This window comes from Orycteropus afer, unplaced genomic scaffold, assembly GCF_000298275.1.
Source record: "Orycteropus afer afer isolate SDZICR_OR568_19922 unplaced genomic scaffold, OryAfe1.0 scaffold00128, whole genome shotgun sequence".
NCBI classification, from domain to species: Eukaryota; Metazoa; Chordata; class Mammalia; order Tubulidentata; family Orycteropodidae; genus Orycteropus; species Orycteropus afer.
Window position 1 is genome coordinate 258337 of NW_006921715.1, and position 18189 is coordinate 276525.

The 18189-nt window shown below is 61.4% G+C and overlaps 1 protein-coding gene across 1 annotated transcript in view; it reads left to right on the forward strand.

Moving 5' to 3' along the window:
* The first annotated feature begins 8311 nt into the window (after window positions 1-8311).
* Window positions 8312-18189, forward strand: part of BEGAIN (brain enriched guanylate kinase associated) — a 17982-nt gene continuing 8104 nt past the window's right edge. The window contains exons 1-7 of the mRNA XM_007944601.1: window positions 8312-8415; window positions 8507-8588; window positions 10375-10511; window positions 10814-10928; window positions 11312-11454; window positions 16861-17022; window positions 18030-18096. Coding sequence (XP_007942792.1) covers window positions 8312-8415; window positions 8507-8588; window positions 10375-10511; window positions 10814-10928; window positions 11312-11454; window positions 16861-17022; window positions 18030-18096 — 810 coding nt within the window. The remainder of the gene's footprint in view (window positions 8416-8506; window positions 8589-10374; window positions 10512-10813; window positions 10929-11311; window positions 11455-16860; window positions 17023-18029; window positions 18097-18189) is intronic.

Consider the following 18189-nt stretch of genomic DNA (forward strand, 5'->3'; position numbering starts at 1 on the left):
GAGGTCCAGAGGGGAAGCAGCCTGAGCCACCCAAAGCAATAAGAAGCCAGAGGGGCTGAGTGAGTGACAGGGAGCCCGGGAGGTGATGGGCACAGGTAGTGTCTGGGGCCCCCCCACAGTCCTGGTTTGGACTTGGGCTGAGATGGTCTAGGCAGAATGGTGCTGTGCCCACCAGGACCCCCAGCTGCAGTGCTGGGGTGAGGACAAAGTGGGGAGCCCAGGTCCCATGCCAGGTGATTGTGGCTCAGCCCAGGGAGGTGGCCACGGAGGTGGACTGAGGTGGTCGGATGCTGGAGAGTAGAGCTAGTGAGGTCTGTGCCGGGTGGGGTGTTGGGGATGAGGGTGAGGGAGGACCCCCGGGCCACTCCGGGGTGTTTGGCCTGAGCCACTGAAAGGTAGGGTTGCTGCCCCCAGAGATGGAGAGGGCAGCAGGAGGAGTGGGCTTGGGGTGCACCAGCAGCCGTCACACGCACAGGGCTGGAGGTCCACTGCTGCACACCTCCTGTGGGCCAGGCCCTGTGCTAGAGGGGTTCAGAAGAGCCGGCCAGCCCCCAGCCCTAGGGACAGCTCTGTGGGCAGAGCAGGCGCGCAGTAGGTGCTCACTGAAGGCCCAGGGACTGACTGGCATTGTGATCGGGACCTGCTGACCTAAGATGAGGTTCTTGGGGGCGGAGGTTCCGAGGGAGCCACCCCCTGGGCCCACCTGGGTCCTAGGCCTGTGGTTGAGTTGCCTTGTCCTCTTTCCCCAGGCCTCCTTCTCTCTGTCTTTCCTCCTGCATTAGGCCTAGCCCCTCCCCAAGTGTGTCCTTCAGGACTCTGTACCCTACTTCTAAACCAGATCTTAGTAAAGGGTATCTAAGGGATTAATTCTTACTAAGGTGTGAATCACTGCCTCACCTTCATTTTTTTTTTTTTTTCTCTTTGAGGGTTGGGGACCCTCTGCATGAAAGGTTCTGTCTTTTTGACCCTCTGAGGTAGGAGTTGTTATTAGGCTTATTTTACTAAAAAAAACACTCACTGCAGTAGAGTCGGATCCGACTCATAGCGACCCCTCTTTGGGTTTCCAAGGCAGTATCTCTACGGAACTAGATTACCCAGTCTTCCTTACGAGGAGTGGCTGGTGGTTTTGAACCGCCAACCTTCTGACTAGTAGTCAGATGCCTTAGGCATTTGACAGATGTGAAAATTGAGAAGCAGAGAGGCTCAGAAATTTGCCCAAAGCCACTTAGCCCAAAGGCTACTACCCTGGGATTCAGACGCCAGCAAGTCTTCCTTTTTATGCACATACTCCAGAAGGGAGGCAGAAAGGGAGGAGCGGTGCCCGCAGTTACGGGGGGCGTGGCACATGGTTACTGACGTTTGGTGTTCGCCCATACTGTTAGCTGCCTGCGATGGCTGCCGACTTTGTCCTGCTTGGGCCCTGCTTCCCCGTCCGTGTCCAGACATGGGCAGGGCTGGAGCTGGGCGTGTGCCCGGCAGCCCCAGCCTGAGTCAGGCCCCTGCCCTGCTGCACTGTGACTGGGCGTTTTCCCAGGAGGGGCCCCAGAAGAAAGTGAGCCCTGAGTGCCCCAGGCGGGGGTGCTAGACAGTCCTTGCTGGACCGGCTGCCAGGCCTGAGGCGCGCCTCTCGCCACGCCCTCGGGGGCTAGAGAGGGCGGGGGTGGAGTCTGGGTATCTACGCAGGCGCAGGCCAGCCCTTTCTCCCGCGTCCTCGCTGGCTCTTCACAGCACGTGAGAGTTGGGCTCTGTTTGCCCCAGTCCCAGCCAGTCAGGAGGTGGGTGGCAGCTGCAACCTCTAGGTGTCTGGTCTGCGAAGGTGGAGGTGGTAGCTCAGGCTTGGGGACCAGTAAGAAACTCGTTGCTGTGGAGTTGATTCCGGCTCACAGCGCCCCTAGAGGACAGAGTGGAAGCAGACTGCCTCATCGTTCTCCCGTAGAGCCACTAGCGGGTTGGAACCGCTGACCTTATGGTTAGCAGCCAAGCGCTCTAACCACTGTGCCTCCTTGGTGACAGATTTTAAATCAGTTTTAAGGGGGTCAGTACAGAGTTTAGTCTTGATGTCTCTTTATGCAGGCTTGCTGTTATTACCAGAGCCACCAGGGCTCTTGGCTTGGGGACACTAATGGTATTTGTTGGCAGAATGTGGCAGGAGCTGTGTCCAGGTCTTCTCGGCCCTCAGTGCCATTTGCCACATCTTTCATGGCCTATGGGGGTGCCCTACGTCAGTACCTCTGTGGGTGTCCATCTGAGGAACGAGGCCAGGGCCCAGGGCCAGTGGTGACCTGTAGAACAGCTGCCCTGGCCCTGGGTGAGGAGGCTACTTGAGTACAATAGGTCTCAGTGGTGATCCATGGAGAAGCTTCCAGAGGGGGTGACAGACAACCCGGGTTCGGGCGTTGGTTACAGGGGAGGAAGCGAGGCCCAGGAAAGGCAGCCCCTCCTTAGCCCCAGGGCTCCCCTTGGCCCACTGGCTGAGCTCTGCCTGGGCTCCAACCATTTCCTCCAAGGCTGCCCCACCCTGGGGTCCTCTCAGGTGCAGGGGGCTCGGGGAGAAGGGGGGTGAGGACCACATGGGCCCCACTAGAGGGGCCTCGGACAGCCCAGACTGGCCTCCCAGTGGCCTATGACTGATTACCCAGCAGGATGCCACAGCCCAAGGGCCTTTACCACCCCCAGAGTTCCCACCCAGTTAATGAGCTGGCACTGTGCCCCTGGGCAGTGAAGCCAGCATGACCCCTCGGTGGCTGGAGAGGAAGCTGTCATCAGAGTGCCAAGCCACAGCCAGCCACCTCACCTGGCTTCAGGGCATGGCACGTTCCAGGAGGGTAATTGGGGCCCTGGAGGGGAGCTTGTCATCTGTCGGCTGTGTGGCAGACCCTGCGGTCATCTCGTCCTCGCCGGGGACACTCCTTCAGCAGTGACTCTGAACAGGCCGGGGCAGGGATGGGCTGTGGGATGCAGGGGTCCAGGACCACCCCTCAGCTGCCTCTCTAGAGGGGAGACAGACAGGAGAGCCGGGCTGGGTGCTGGGATGGAGGGAATGGGGCAGGAGAGCCGGTGGGCCCCAGCCCAGCACTTTGGGTTAGGACTCCACCCCGTTTTGGGGGGAGGATCAGTTTAGGGGGCAGTCAGAGTTCAGCTGGGAGCTGCAGGACATACAGCGGTGATTCTGTCTGTCTGGAGGTCAGACCAGAGGTGTGAAGGTGAGGTCCTCCACAAAGAGGTGGTATTTACAGCCCTGAGCCTGGCTGGGGTCTCCATGGGTGAGCCACACAGGAGAGGCTGGAGGCCTGCGCCCTGGGACAGGGTGTCAGGAAGTCAGGGAGATGGGAGCGCCCCATCCAGGAGGCTGAGAAGGGGCAGCCAGGTAGGGGAGGGGAGCCAGCGGGGGTCTCAGGGAAGCCAGATAAGGATGGTCTTTGCAGGAAGAAGATTGGCCGTGTCACTGGCCACCAAGGGATCAGGTGGGAGAGGGCTAAGAAGGGACCACTGGGTGAGTAAGGGGCAGGGGCAGTGAGAAGGGAGGGACCAGACCTGGTGGGCACTGGTCAGGCAGGATGGGGGATAGACGGCTCTTCTGAGGCACAGGGCACCAGGCAGTAGCTGGAGGCGTTCGAGGCCAAGAGGATTTTCTCAATGTGGGGAAAATAATGACACGTTTGCATTCCCGGGAGAATGATCCGGAAGAAAGGCAGATGTTGATGATTTGGGGGAGGGGGGATTGTGGGAGCCAAGCCTGAGGGTGAGGGGCCGGGCCAGGAGCACCCAGTTGTCTCTAGTAGCAGGCGGCCTGCGCCGTGTGCCAGGGCAGATGCTGGTAGGTGGGTAGATGTGACGGTGGCATCTGTGGAAGATCCCTTCTGGTTGCTTCCTTTTCTCAATGGAAAAGGAAGCGAGGTCATCAGCTCGGGTGAGGATGGAGAGGAGGCGTTGAGGGGTTGAGCAGAGCGGGTGGGAAGTGGTTCTCCAGGGAGATGGGGAGGGACCAGATCAGGAAATGGAGTAAGGTTTCCAGGTCCGCTCAAGGGCTGCAGGGGCCTAAAGGGAGACCTGGTGGCTATGCTTTCCCGGCTCCCGTGGGTTGCAGGCACTGAGTGGTAAGGAGCTACCCAAAGCAGGGTAGGGGTGGCCCCAGTAGGACAATAAAGAGATGGGCAAGGGGCAGGCCATGCAAGGCAGTGCTCCAGTGAGGACAGGGTGGTTGAGAGGCTATGAGAAGCTGAAGGGACATTGGAAGGAGGGAGCTGGAAAGAGAGGAGGCAGTGGACAGAAAGAGGGTGTCAAAAGTGGGATTGCTATGAGGTGGGTCATTGGTGATGGCACAGGCAGACATCCACAGTGGGTCAGAGAGCTGGGCTGGGGCAGTGGGCCTTGCTTTCCCCAGCCCCCCTCAGGCACCGTGGACACCTGTACTGAGACACTTCCTGCCCCTTTGACCACCCACCCATTCTTTCAGCAAGTGTTTGTGCCAGCTTGGTGCTGGGGTCCCATGGGCCCTGCTCCCCACATTCCCCTCTCCGAGCCCTCGTCTACAGCAGCCAATGCTCCATCTGTGCATCTCCTTTCCATAGGCACTTAGGCTGGAAGATGTCACCAGGGCCCGAGGCTGGGGCCGGGGAGGCCTGGGTTTCCTGCCCTGACTCATCAGGTGATGTGACTAAGATATTTGTGTAACATCCAGGTCTGATGAGGACTAGGGAGCGATGGGCCATGACCTGCAGAGAGTGGGCATGGAGAGATGCATTGGGACAGTGGCCACTGTCTTGGGTGGCCCTGCCCCTGCTTGCCTTCCTTGGACCCCAGAACCTCCCTACTTACCCCTGTTCCTCTCAGTGGGCCAGGGTCCCCAGGTTCCAGTCATTCTTTCCAGCAAGCCATTGCTGCCAGGGCTGCCAGGAACTCAGAGTCAGCTGTGCTCTTCTGAGACCCATGCCCCAGAGGCCATGGGCCCCTCCAGCCCGTGGCCAGAGAGCCCTGCTACTAGCCCAGGGTTGCCCTGGGCGCTGGCCTCAAAGAGAAGCAGCAGATGCAGCCCCTCCTGTGCCCAAGGAGAGCACATGGCGGCGTCAGGGCCAAAGCGGGCAGCCAGTGGTGGGGTAGAGAAGAGGCCTCTCGACCCAATAGGAGGTCAGGGAGGGCTTCTTGGAGGAGGTGGAGAGAGTGAGCTAAAGGGCAGAGAAGGGCCATGTTCTGACCAGGAGCTGCAGGATGTGCAGAGGGCCGGGGGGCTCTGCCCCATCCACCTGCCCAGGTGGATATCCTGCTTTGCCCTGGCCCTGGGCAGCCCCTCAGTCTGCCCACCCACTAAGGGCCCACTGGGACATGGTGCCACCAGGCCCCAGCACACAATGGGATTTTGGCAGTGTGGGAGCAGTGGACTCAGGGCTGCAGCCATCTGCTGCGGCGAGATGAAAACGCCTCCTTGCGGTGCCTCCCGACCCCTGCCTGTCTCTGGGCGGAAGGGAGCCCACCACGGCCATCCCCCACCCCCACCCCTGCCCCCAGGACCCAGTGGGGCTGCAGGGCAGGGCAGGGCATGGAGCCGAGTGGGAGCCCCTGGGTGACCCTTGGTCAGCAATCTGAGGAGCTGCTGCACCCCCCAGGGGCTGCTGGCATGCTTCACAGCTGCTGAGACCCAGTCCCATTGTTCGGGTTCCCTGGTGCCGCTCTGACAAGAAAACACCACAGATGGACGGCCTTAACAAACAGGAGTTTATTCTTACAATTTGGAGGCTTTAAGTCCAAGTTCAAAGTGCCAGGCTCTAGGGGCTGGGGGAAAGCCCCTCAACCTTGGAGTCCAGCTCTGCCTCCTGCTCCCGGCCCACTGGAGCTAGAGGCATTTCTTCACTCAGACAGCTGCTGGCTGCTGAGGCTGAGAAGCCCCAAGGTTGACAAGTAAAAAGGTACAGTCCCAAAGTTACCAAACCACATGGCAGGCCATTGACTTAAGTCCATTGTAAGTCCCAAGGTGGGCAGAGCATAGCAGGCTGCTGAGCAACGACACGGCTCCACGCAGGGTCCAAGCGTGCCGTAGGCTCGAGACCATTCTCAAAGCTGCTGCTTACACACAGGAAGCAGACCACAGCCCAAAGGCAGCTACTCAGCTGCTCACAGTAGATCCCACGATGGAGCTGATTACCAGTCTCATCATGGGGAATAACTACCACCAGCTGCCCAGCCACTCGACCAGGCCCAGCCAAGTTGACACACCAACATAACCACCACAGCCACACATCGGGGGGCTGGAAGCAACAGAAACTTGCTTTCTCAAGTTCTGGGTCCAGGGGCTGGGGGGCCAGCTCCCCTTCGGAGGCTCTGAGCGGGAGGCTGTGCCTGCCCCTCTCCCAGCATCCGGAGTCTGCAGTGACTCGGGTTCCGAGGCTCGTAGCTGCATCCTCCCGTCTCGGCTTCCCAGTCTGTGTGGCCTTCCTCCCTGTGCCTCTCTGTCCTCTCCCCTTCTCCTAAGGACCCAGTCATCAGACCAGGGGCCTTACTCCAGTGTGGCTTCATCTTAAATAATTCCATTTACAAAGACTGCTGTCCAAGTAAGGGCACGTTTGGCAATTGTTTTTTTATACATGTTTTTTGGGGACATTCTAAAACCCATTGCAGGGATTGTCCTACTCAGTCAGTGACAGAAGTTCGTTCCTTCACCAGGCCTCCATTCCTCGTTGTAGCCCCACAGGTCAGCACTGCAACGGTCTCCTCACCTCATATGTGCACATGCACACGCACACATATGCACACACACGAACAATACACATGTCTGCGTACATACACACATATACATGTGTGCATGGCGCACATGCATGCTCATGCACGTATTACACACATGCATACACAATGCACACGTGCACGTGTATGTGTTTACACACATGGGCACACATGCACATGCACACACATGTACACGTACACAGATACACACACATAGACAAGCACACATGCACGCCTCGGCGTCCCCTCAGGTGCCATCTGGGCCCCGCCCCCCCCCGCCCCAGCCTTCCTTTGACCCTGCTCAAGCCACTTTCCCTCTTGGGCTCTCAGTCTCTCCCTGTCAGACTGTCTGTGGTCCGCCCTCCCACCTCTGAGCCTCCTGGGAACTGAGGGCGAAAGGTTCCGAGTGATCATCACGCCGCTGTGTGGGAGGCTGTGACTCCCCTCAAATCTGCCACCTCAAAGTGGCGGGGAGCCACCAGCTCTGAAGGGGGCCCCACTCGGGCCCTGTGACCTCCGGGAGGCCCTGTGACCTCAGGGCCTTGTTCCTTGAGCACTGGGAGCATCGGTTTCCTCATCTGTAAAGTGGTTGTGAGGAGTAGCTGAGACACTGTGTGCCTGGAGCGGGGTGGGCACTCGGAGGTGCTGGCTGATGGTTGACGCCAACAGCTGAGAGGTCTCGAGGGCTTTCTGTGGGAGCTGTGGAGGACAGGAGGAGCAGAGACAACCCAGCCCGGCTGTCGAGTGACTCCGACTCGTGACGCACGTGAGCCCCGCGGAGCTGTGCTGCACGGGGTTTTCAGTGGCTGCCTTGTCGGCCAGGAGGTCGCCAGAACTTTCTTCAGAAGCACCCCTGGGTGGATCTGAACCCCCAGCCTGTTGGTTGGCAGCCGAGCATGTTAACTACCACCAGGGCCTCCTTGGCAGATGCAACGGTCAGGAGACAAGCAGAAGAGAGGCGGCCGCGTCCACCCAGCCCTGAGTTCCTAAAGGGCTTGTCCCCGGCTGCTCCTGCAGGAGGACTGGTGACACCGAACCTTGTGCATGGGACACGGGCTGGGCTGGCCCGGCAGGTGCGGCCAGAGGTGTGTGCAGGGGGTTCTGCAGGCCCCTGCCAGGCCCACGTGGGTACCCAGAGTCTGTCTGTCACAGGCTGCCCCAAGGAGCCACGCAAGGGTGCAGTGGGGAGAGGATCCGCTGGGTCTGAGCCAATCTGGGCAAGCACCCTCTCCCAGGGGCACTGTGGATGCAGGGAACCACAGATGGTGGCACCTCTGGGGGCTGGCACCTGGTCTCTGCTGGCAGGTACTGGCACTGTCTCTCTGGCTGTGGACACTGGAGGCAGCACGAGTGCCGTCCCTAGGAATGCACTGATGGGCCAGTATTACAGGGGAGGAGGGGGTTGGCGGGGTGTGTTGGCCACTCCCAGTTACCCAGCCCCAAGGCAGCACGAGTGCCGTCCCTAGGAATGCACTGATGGGCCAGTATTACAGGGGAGGAGGGGGTTGGTGGGGTGTGTTGACCACTCCCAGTTACCCAGCCCCAAGCTAGGCCCCGGGTGTTGGCAGTCCGCAGCCAAGGTCACCCTCACGCCACCATGGCCTCGGCCACGTGCATTCAGCAGCATCAGCCCAGCCGAGCTCTGCCCCAGACACGGCGGGGCTCTGGGTCGACGTGGACAGGGCAGCAAGTTCGCAGAAGGTAGTCAGAGGTCACTGTAGGGCTTCAGACCAGGGCGGAGCCAGAGGAGGAAGGCCACCTGAGAGGGGACGTCCAGGCGGGCGGCCCACAGGAGGAAGGGCCGGCCTGAGGAAAGGCCGCAGAGGCTGTCCCTTCGAGGAAGCTACGAGGACAAAGGTGGACAGGTCCTCAAGGTGACCCCTGCCCAGTGCCGTCCAGAGTGTACGTTTGGAGGGCTTGCCTGGGAGGTGTGTGGCCCAGGACAAGGCCAGGCTGTCGGTGGGTCCCTGGGGCAGGGGTTTGGGGTGGACTTGAGGGTTAGTCTCCATCCAGCAAGGAGTCACGGGGGAGTTTGGACCAAAGCAGGACATAGTCCTGCTGCTGGGGGGAGATTGGGGTGCAGGAGGCAGGGTAGGAGTAGGGAGACCCCCTACCTGGCACTCACTGACACACAGGATAGCACCTCGGCCCTGGGGACGCTTGTTAGCACCAGGGGAGCAGCGAAAGACCCCCCGGACGTGGGAGCGGTGATGCCCGGCTCCCCACCAGCGGCGCTCAGTGAGGAGGGAGCATGGGCTGCTGGCAGAGGGGACAGGGACAGAGTCACCGAGATGAGAAATCACTGCGGCCTGCAGAGAATGACAAGCGGCGTGACGTTGCTGGAGCCCAAGTCAGGCCGGGCCGAGCTCTGCGCTCAGGGCCACCGCCCAGGCCCTCGGGCCCCTGACCGCCCGGAAGGCTCTTGGCATCTTAGGAGCAGAGGGTGGGATTCCCCGCGGTCCAGCCCGAGGAGCAAGCTCCACCAAGGCTCTCCAGGCTGCTCCCGCCGGCCCTCTTCCAGAGTGAGGCTACAGCCCACAGGGCCACCTCTGTCCCCACTGTGAACCCTCCGGACAGAGCTCTGGGCACCGTGTCCCCAGCAACAGTCCCCAGCAGGGAAGGTCTCCTCCTGGCCCATAAGTTCTACCAGGGAGTACGGGGAGCCAAACACCCAAGGCCAGGGCCCCAAGTAGCCCATGCAGCGGAAGACAGGGACTTCTGGGCTCCAGCCTGACCCTGAGGGGAGCGTCCCTGCCCCATGAAGGACCTTGTTTGAGCTTCCATCAGCAGGGCCAGGTCCTTCCAGGTCCCAAGGACCAAGGAGAAGCCAGCGCTTAAAAGGAAGGGTAGTGAGGGGCCAGGGAGGACCCCAGGCCTGTTCCCGGAAGCCCCTTTGCCTGCTGCATGGAGGAGCAGAGGCTCCCAAACAGGAAAGTACAGGCTAAGAGGAGGGTCTGGAAGGACACACAGAGAGGAAAGGGCATCTTCAGGAGGAGGAATCAAGGAAGGCTTCTTGGAAGAGGTGGTTTTTCAGTGGAGCCTCTCGAGATTGGAGAGGCTCTGGAGGTGGGAAACCGGCAGCAGGGGCCTTCCAGGGGTGGGGAGGGGACAATGAGGATGAAGGTCTGGAGGATGTCCAGGCATGTGACCACATTTTGGGAGAAACCGAAAAGGAAGGGGGACAGTTGTCCCTTCAACAGGGAAGGAAAGGGACTGTCTAGCCCAAGAATCACATGTCCTGTGATTGAGGTCGTCCACCAAGGGCAGAGCCGGGGGCCAGAATTCCAAGTCCAAACCAGAAACCAAGCCCTTGGCCCCACCCCATCCCCCTCAACGTGCTCATGCCACACCCTCCTGCTCCTCTCTGTGGATCAGCTCAGGAAGCGAGGGGCTGGGGGAGCCCAGTGCCAGGAGCCCGCTGACCTCGGCTGCCCCTCAGCCCGTGAAAATGACACACAGGGTGGCTTTTGGGGGGAGGAGGGACCAGGGGTCCCCTTAGTAGCTGTTTTGCCGGTGTGTCTGTCTTCAGGATAGAAAACACGACAAATCCCGAAAAGTGTGAAGGAACATTTTTCAGTCACCCAAGAGTGCCCCTCCCAGGCCTCGCAGTGAAACCCCGCCAACCCCGTGATCCTGTCACTTCACGTGGGTGTCGGGCAGCTTGAAGGGCTCGTGCACAGTGACCAGCTGTTGGCGGCTGGAACCCACCCAGCTGTGCTGCAGAGGAAAGGCCTGGAGACCCGCCTGCAGCCGGGGAAAGGCCGCGGGGAAGTCCTCTCCGGCAAACACAGCTTAGCGTGCGTCTGGATCTGCGCAACGGCAACGTTTTGAGTTTTGGGGTGTTTTTGGTGTGAATAAGCACTTACTTTAAAGATGGAATGGCACCGCGCTTTCTCTCCACACAGCCATCTCCCCACCTCTCAGTGCCTTCTGGGGGCCTGAGCACCGTCTCAGTCCCGCCTGAGGCCCTTGTGGGACCCCGTCTCTGCACTCGCCTTTTTAAGGCCTGGGTGCAGATCCTGTTGCCCTCCTGCGGGGTGCACCTCTCCGCACTCGGGCCGGATGAGCGTGTTTGCCTCTCTCCTGCCTGCCCACTCAGGCCACAGGTAGAGCTGGGTGAGCAGGGCCAGGGGAGGGCGACGTGGGACCCTGACATCCATCAGACCCGCAGCCTGCAGGGACCACCCCAGCTCCCACACACGTCAGCCCTTCAGGTGGGAACCACCCTGTCCCCCCACCCTCTTCCTCTGGGGTCTCCAGCCAGTGAGTCCTGCACAGGAAGCAGGGGCAGATGGGGTCCCAGTTCTGTAACTGGGTGGGGGTCTGGCTGACCCAGAGCAGGGAAGTGGGGGAGCCAGCCCCTCGAGAGAGGAAGGACTCCGGCCTGCTTACCCAGCCCGTGGCGGGCAGAAGAGGAGGCCCGGGTGCTCAGATGCCTGTCCCCTCTGGGGAGTGGCCATGAGGGCCGGCCAGGCCCCAGGCCTGCAGCTCTTCCTCCAGTTCCTCCCCGCCCCCACCTGGCGGATGACGGAGTTTTCCTGGTAGAGGAGGGGCACACTCTGCCTCTCCTGGTCCTGCACCTGGCACGGGTGTGCAGCTGAACCCGCGGGCGCCCGCCCGCCTGAGCGGCTCTGTCCTCTTCGCCTACAGGCTGCGCAGCCCCTGGGTGCCCTCGTGCCTTGGGCAGCCCCACGTCCTGCAAGGCCGGCTGGCCAGGTCCTCACCCTCACTCTGGGACAGGTAACATACCTGTTGTCTTCCCCTAGCTCCTTGCTGTCTCTGCGTCTGTCCCCAGACGTCCGTCCCCTGTCTTCGTCCGGCTTCCCGGGGACAGATGGGGAGTGTGAGGTCCAGAGCAGGGCAAGGTCACTCCTGGGATTCCATCACCACCGCCGTGCCACCCTCTGCCCTTGGGCTCGGGCCCCTGAAGGCAAGGAGGGGCTCCTGGAGGAGCAGGGGAAGAGGAGGTGTCCTCAAGGGGGGACAGTGCTGCGGGGCTCCCCATGGGCAAAGGGGGACCCAGAACCAACCATACACACAGGCTGTCAGCTTAGGTTCAGGCCCTGGTCTAGCTCACCAGGGACAGGACAGAAGCAGGTGGCCTCACACAGCGGAGCAGGGCGTGAACCCCAGCAGGGCGTCCCCAGCCCCCCGGAGCCCCCAGACCCCAGAGCCAGGTGCACGGCTGCTGGGGACGCCAGTCCTAAGCAGGAAAGTGCCGTCACGAAGGCCTTCACACCCCCGTGTATGTCTGTGAAGGTGCTCTGGTGGTGCTGTGGTTAAAGCATTCAGCTGCTAACCAAAAGGTAAGCGGTTCGAACCACCAGCTGTTCTGAGGAAGAAAGATGAGGCAATCTGCTTCCATAAAGATTGTTATTGTTATGTGCCGTCAAGTCGGACCGACTCATAGCAACCCCTCCTTGGGTTTCCGAGGCAGTATCACTACGGATAGTAGATTGCCCAACCTTCCTTCCGAGGAGTGGCTGATGAGTTTGAACTGCCAGCCTTCTGGTTAGCAGTCAAGTGCCTTAGGCACTATGCCACCATAAAGATTACAGCCGTGGAAATGCCACGAGACAGTTCTACTCTGTCCTATGTTGTTGTTCTGTGCTGTTGAGTCAGACCCGACTCATAGCAACCCCTCCGTGGGTTTCCGAGGTGAATCTCTACAGAAGTAGATTGCCCAACCTTCCTTCCGGGAGTGGCTGGTGGGTTTGAACCACCAGCCTTCTGGTTAGCAGTCAGATGCCTTAGGCAGTATGCTGTAAGGTCACTATAAGTTGGAACTGACTCAATGCAGTGGGTTTCGGTTTTGTATGTTAAGGGGCTGTCTCCCTGACCCACCTCGGTTCCTTCGAGACCACATCCTTTTCTGGGGGGCCATGGAGCCGTGGGTTTCTGAGCATTGTCTCCCCAGATTCCCAGTCACCAGGAGCCCCCACTTCCCCAGGCCCTGTTTTTTCCCCGATGGTTCTATGCCAAGCATGGGGCAAGAATGTGACGGCCAGCCCTGCTCCCCGTGTGGGTATGAGTCTCTCTGCTCTGCAGACAGGGAAACTGAGGCTGAGGCCAGGCTGTGACCACAGACCAGGTACCCGTCCAGGCTCTCCATGGCCAGATCAGAGAGACAAGCCAGAGCTTCTGGGAAGCTGCGCTGCTAGGACTGGGTGAGGCGGGCCCGCCACAGCCCGAGGACTCTGCCCAGGGACCGGGGGTGGCCGTGCCCATCCCGTCATGGGGAGTGGGAGGGCGAGGAGGGCGGTGGCAGTGCTCAGTGTGGGCTGTGTTGAGTGGGAGATGCAGGTGGCTTGTCCATGTGGACAGGCCGGTGGTGGCCAGACCCCACTGGAGATACAACCTGGGAGGGACCCGTGTGCTGAACGTGAGATGGGTCTCAGAGATATCCCCCGAGCTGGGGTGGGGGGTGGGGCTGGGGGCTCTGGGGCAGACATGTAGGAGGAAGCAGGCCCAAGGAGACAGGCTGAGGGACACGGAGCCCAGAAGTGACCTTGGAGGGCAGTGAGAGGGAGTGTTACCTCAGAGGACCGGGGACAGAGGGTGGACAGGGCCAGGCACCTGGGTGAGAGCCTGCAGGGAGAAGGCAGGAAGGGCACAGGACTCCAGTGGGGGCAGGCTGGAGGGCTGACGTGGTGTCACTCAGTGTCTGAGAGGCCACCTGGAGCCGGGAGGACACTGAGGCTCAGGTGGGCCAGCTCTGTGTCAAGGGAACGCTGTGTCAGGTGTTGCCTCCCCCAGGGGGTCTGGCCCTACCCCTCGTGCACCCCTCCCATGCCCCCTTCACGAATCTGGGTGCTTGTCACCGCCTACCTTCCGGGCCCAACGGCTCTGTGGGGCAGGGGCTGCTGTGGGCACTGGGTACAGAGCAGGGCAGGGCGCAGAGGAGAGGAGGGACGGGGGTGCTCGGTGCAGGCCAGAATGGGCAGTGGGAGGCGGGGTGTGTCAGGTAGTAGGTTTCTGGGCCAGGACAGGTCTGAACTATGACTGGGGGTGGGGGAGCCTGCAGGGGCCCCCCGTCTGGGCAGAGTGGGCTGAGGGGATGCACTTAGCTGGGTGTGGAGAGAGCTGAGGAACAAGGGTCAAGGCCACAGAGGCTGGTCCGTGCCAGCTCAAGTGTGTGCTCCTCAGGTGGGGGGCGTCTGCCGAGAGAGCAGGACTGAAGTCTTGTGGGTGGATGGACAGTGCTCACCGTTGCCTGGGGGTGTAGCACCCTCTGTGAGTGTCCTCACACTGCCCCCAGGGTGGAGAGGATGGGGCTCAGAGCCCAGGGCCAGCCAGAACCAGCCAAGGCTCTGGGACCAAGAACCAGAGTTGTGGCCCAGGCCCTGCCTCCTACCAAGGTGGGCCCAGAGTAGGCAGGTGCAGGGCGAGTGGCTGCCAGTGCCCACAGACCTACACACAGCCACCTGGGGTCCATATATGCTGTGTTGTCTGTCTGTCTTATCTGTTTGTCTATCCCCAGGCTGGTGGCTCATCTGTTTGGTGACCCTGCACTGACCCCGTGGCATGCAGTGTGTGAATATGTGGCCATTGTGGACCCTGTAAGGCTTTGGAGACCATAGCGCCTGGTGGAACCCTTAGGGCGTCCTCATCCAGGTGCCCCCAGTCCATCTGCTGAAGCCCCCAGGGGGCAGAGCAGCCCTCCCCTGGTGCCCAGACTCACTTCCTTCTGGGTTGATGTGTGAGTCACACGTACTGGGCCGCCCAGCCAGCCCACCTATCTGGGCTTTGTGGGCTCCCTAGCCCCACTGGGAGAAAAGGCTGTTTGAGAAGCAGCCTGGGGTGGGGGGCAGTAAGGGCTCGGCTGGGAGAGCTGGGCAGTCAGGAAAGGCTGCCTGGAGGAGGCAGGATGAAAGCACCAGGCAGGTGGGCTGGATGGGCATCAGGCACTCTGGTCCTGGGCTTCCCAGTCGCACCCCACCCCCCGAAGCCCCTGCATCCTCTTTGAGGCCTGCCCTTCTCTGAGGTTCATAAAAACTAGAGAAACTTTTATTTTTATTAATTTTTTCAATATAGAGACCTGGGCAGGAATCCAGGAAGCAAACTCAGGGTTTGCTGGATGTGGCTGCAGTAACCATGAGGCTTCTTCCCAGAGCCCCCGACCGAAACACCTGCCCGGGGCCCTTGGCACAGGAGGGCACTTCCTAACAGCCACCCCTCTAGCCAGCTCAGGTCTGGGGGCTGGCAAGCCCAAGAGGGTGTGCCTTTGCCCCAGAACACAGCTTACGGGCAGAGCTGGGGCTCCCAGTTCCAGCAGGACATCAGGGAAGTTCCCGCCTCCCAGCCCCACAGCAAACCTGCCCATCCCAAACAGGGTTACAGTCCCAAAGGGGGTTGGCTCCCCGTGGTTGTGCTGCCAGCCTAGGCAGGGAGCTCAGGCGCCCTCTTTGCCGGGCAGTGGTCCCCTGGGATTCTTCAGAGCCGAGGTTCATGACATCCCCCGCTCTGCTCCTGGGGCTGCACCGACCGCCAGCCGGGCCTCCTGGCTGGTGATACGCCCAAGGCACTGGCAGTGCCAAGCTCTGTGCCCAGCCCAGGCCCCCCCACCAGGCTGTTGAACCCCTCAGCCTCAGTAGGATAGGTGTCCGTCCCCACTTGCCAGGGGCGGCTGAGGCTTGGGGTGAGTGGGCAGCTTGGGGTGCAGGGCTGAGACCAACAGTGGGTCTGGGTGTCAGCAGAGCCCCCTGCCGGTGCTGGGAGGCTGTCTGCCGGCACCCCTTGGCTCTGGGCTGTAGTGTGGGGGGACAGGGGCACAGTGGCTCTGGCCTGTGGTCAGCGGGGTCAAATGACCCCACGACCCTGGACAGGAGCTTGAGTCTTTGCTCCACCTGTCCGAGGCCCAGCAGGCCTCACAGTCCGCCTGCCCGGTCCCCTCACTGTACAGCCCCCTCCCCCAGCCTCCTGTCCCTTCCGTGGTGCTCATCCGGCCACTGGCTGCCCCCCCCCCGGGTTCTAACGGGCTGAGAAGCCGTGGGGCCCATCACAGCATCGCGCTGCTATTCTCCTGGCCACTGGAAGGTCAGCGTCACACCGGCTGGCAGCAGGAGGGTTTGGAGAGCGGGAACCAGACTGACTGACTTAGCTGTGTGACTTTGGGCAAATATTTGACTTCTCTGAGCCTCAGTTCCCCGTCGGTAAAATGAGTATAGTTATCACCCTGCCTTATAGAGGGCGGCTGAGAACTGAGGACCCTCACAGCCCTTGGAAGGGAGCGCACTGGGTAGGTGGCAGTCCACGGAGGACAGAGCTGGGTCCTCGGGCAGAGGCCAAAGCTGTAAAGCTTCAACCAGTAAATGGACCCACATACAGGTCACCGTGTGTTTACCAAGTAGCTGCTGCGCTCTGGGCTAGGTGGGCAGGAGCGCGTGGCCCCGGCCGTGGTGGAGCTCACAGCCAATCCCCTGGGTGGCGCCCACCCACGCCTTCCCTTCCTGATCTGGCTACGTTGGTTCTGGTGACTTGACGGCAGCCGGCAGCTCAGTAGTGCAGTTGATCCTCTGTCTCCTTGGAGCTGAGGGTCACCTGTTCCCCGCGCGAGTGCAGGGCTCAGGGACCTGGGGCCACACCCTGAGGAACCCCCAGTTGGTGGGAGAAAGTGGAGCCTCCAAGGGTGTTCCCCCGGGCTACCAGCCTTCCTGGAGAAAGCCACCTGGCCCGGCAGTAGCTGAGTTCTTGCTGCGGGCCTCAGTTTCCCTCCTTCACCGCGGCCGCCTGGGCGGACTGACCCACCCTCTCCTTGGCCCAGAGGGGCGCAGCCTGCTGGGCCCGGCGGCTGGGGCCACACGGCCGATTCCGGAAAGCCCTGGTCCTGGGGCGGCGCTGCCACTCGGGACGCCCGTCAGAAGTCAAGTGCCATCCGAGGTCACTCGGGGCAGAGGGACAGCTCGGTGCTGGCGGAAGCTGCGGACACCCCCCACACGCTCGCCGGCTTCCTGGGCTCCCGCCATTTCTTCCAGCCGGGCGGTGCTCCCAGGCGACCCCAGAGGGCTTTCTTTCTGACGGGGACGCTCCCCAGCGCCGCCTGGGGGTGTGTGAGGGGGCCGGGTACAAACTGCGCCCCGGCTGCGCCGCGGGCCCCGGCTTCCCGGCTCAGCGCCGCGGCCCGGCCCCCACCGCGTGTCGTTGCAGCGCGTTGCAGGAGCAGAAGGGCGAGCTGCGCAAGCGGCTGTCCTACACGACGCACAAGCTGGAGAAGCTGGAGACCGAGTTCGACTCCACGCGCCACTACCTGGAGATCGAGCTGCGGCGCGCGCAGGAGGAGCTCGAGAAGGTCACGGAGAAGCTGCGCAGGTGAGAAGGGAGGGACCAGGGGAGAGGGGCGGGGCCCGGGCGGGAGAGGGGCGGGGGCCTGTGTGCGAGGGGCGGGGCAAGGTGGAGGGGCGGAAGAGGGGCGGGGCCTGTGTGCGAGGGGCGGGGCACAACGCCGGGTGATCAGCTTCCTAGCAAGGTGTTGTGGGCTGGAAGTGGCAAGATGCTGCTTCGCCAAAGTTCCACTTAGTGCCGAAAGCAACAAAGCTAGGATTTGAACCCCGGTCTGGCTGCTTTTCCCACTGAGCCCCGGGTCCCAGATGGGAAGAGCGCTGGTCTAGCCCGGGTGTTCATAGTGTTACCATGGTGTTAACATTGTGTTCAGGGACCCTGCCTTGGGGCAGCGCGGGCTAGTGACCTCCCGGCTGTGCTGGAGGCTAATTACTCCTTTAAGAACCACAGGCGAGTTTTCTCCTGCACATTTAAGTGGAGATCCTAGAACTTAGCACACCCTGGGCCTTCTGAACTTCTGAAGCGATGGTGGCCCACGAAGGCTGCCTGGCTCCTTGTGTTTAAAAGTCTACAGGGCATGGCTGGGGCGCTGCCTCCCCGAGGGCACTTGCCAGGGGCTGTTGGCCCCTCTCTGAATGGCTCAGCCTGCGGGCTTTTTGAATGTCACTGTCAAGTGAGAACAAAGTTTAGGCTTTGGGTTGTACCATGTGCTGTTTTGGGTACCTCTAGCCTCAGTTTCCCCATCACCAAGATGGGGCACTAACCCTGCGCTCTGGCTACTGAGAGACTCCACGCTGACCCCACGCCCCTATCACCTTCAAGGTGGAGCGGAAGCACAAACCACCCACTCCCACCCTCCTCCTGGGTGGAGACATGACTCATGCACTGTTTCCCCATCACATAGCCAGTCCGCGTCTCTGCCCGGCTGACCTGCTGCTGCTGGGGTGGCCGTGGGGGGCACAGCCTCCAGTGTCTCCACTGTGGGGGGCGAGGGTCTCGGGAGCCTGCACAGCAGTGACCCTCACCTCCTGTTCCAGGATTCAGAGCAACTACCTGGCCCTGCAGAGAATCAACCAGGAGCTGGAGGACAAGCTGTACCGTATGGTGAGCGCCACCACCTGGGCGGTGTGGTGAGGGCCAGCACCTGGGAGGTGTGGTGAGCGCCACCACCTGGGCGGTGTGGTGAGGGCCAGCACC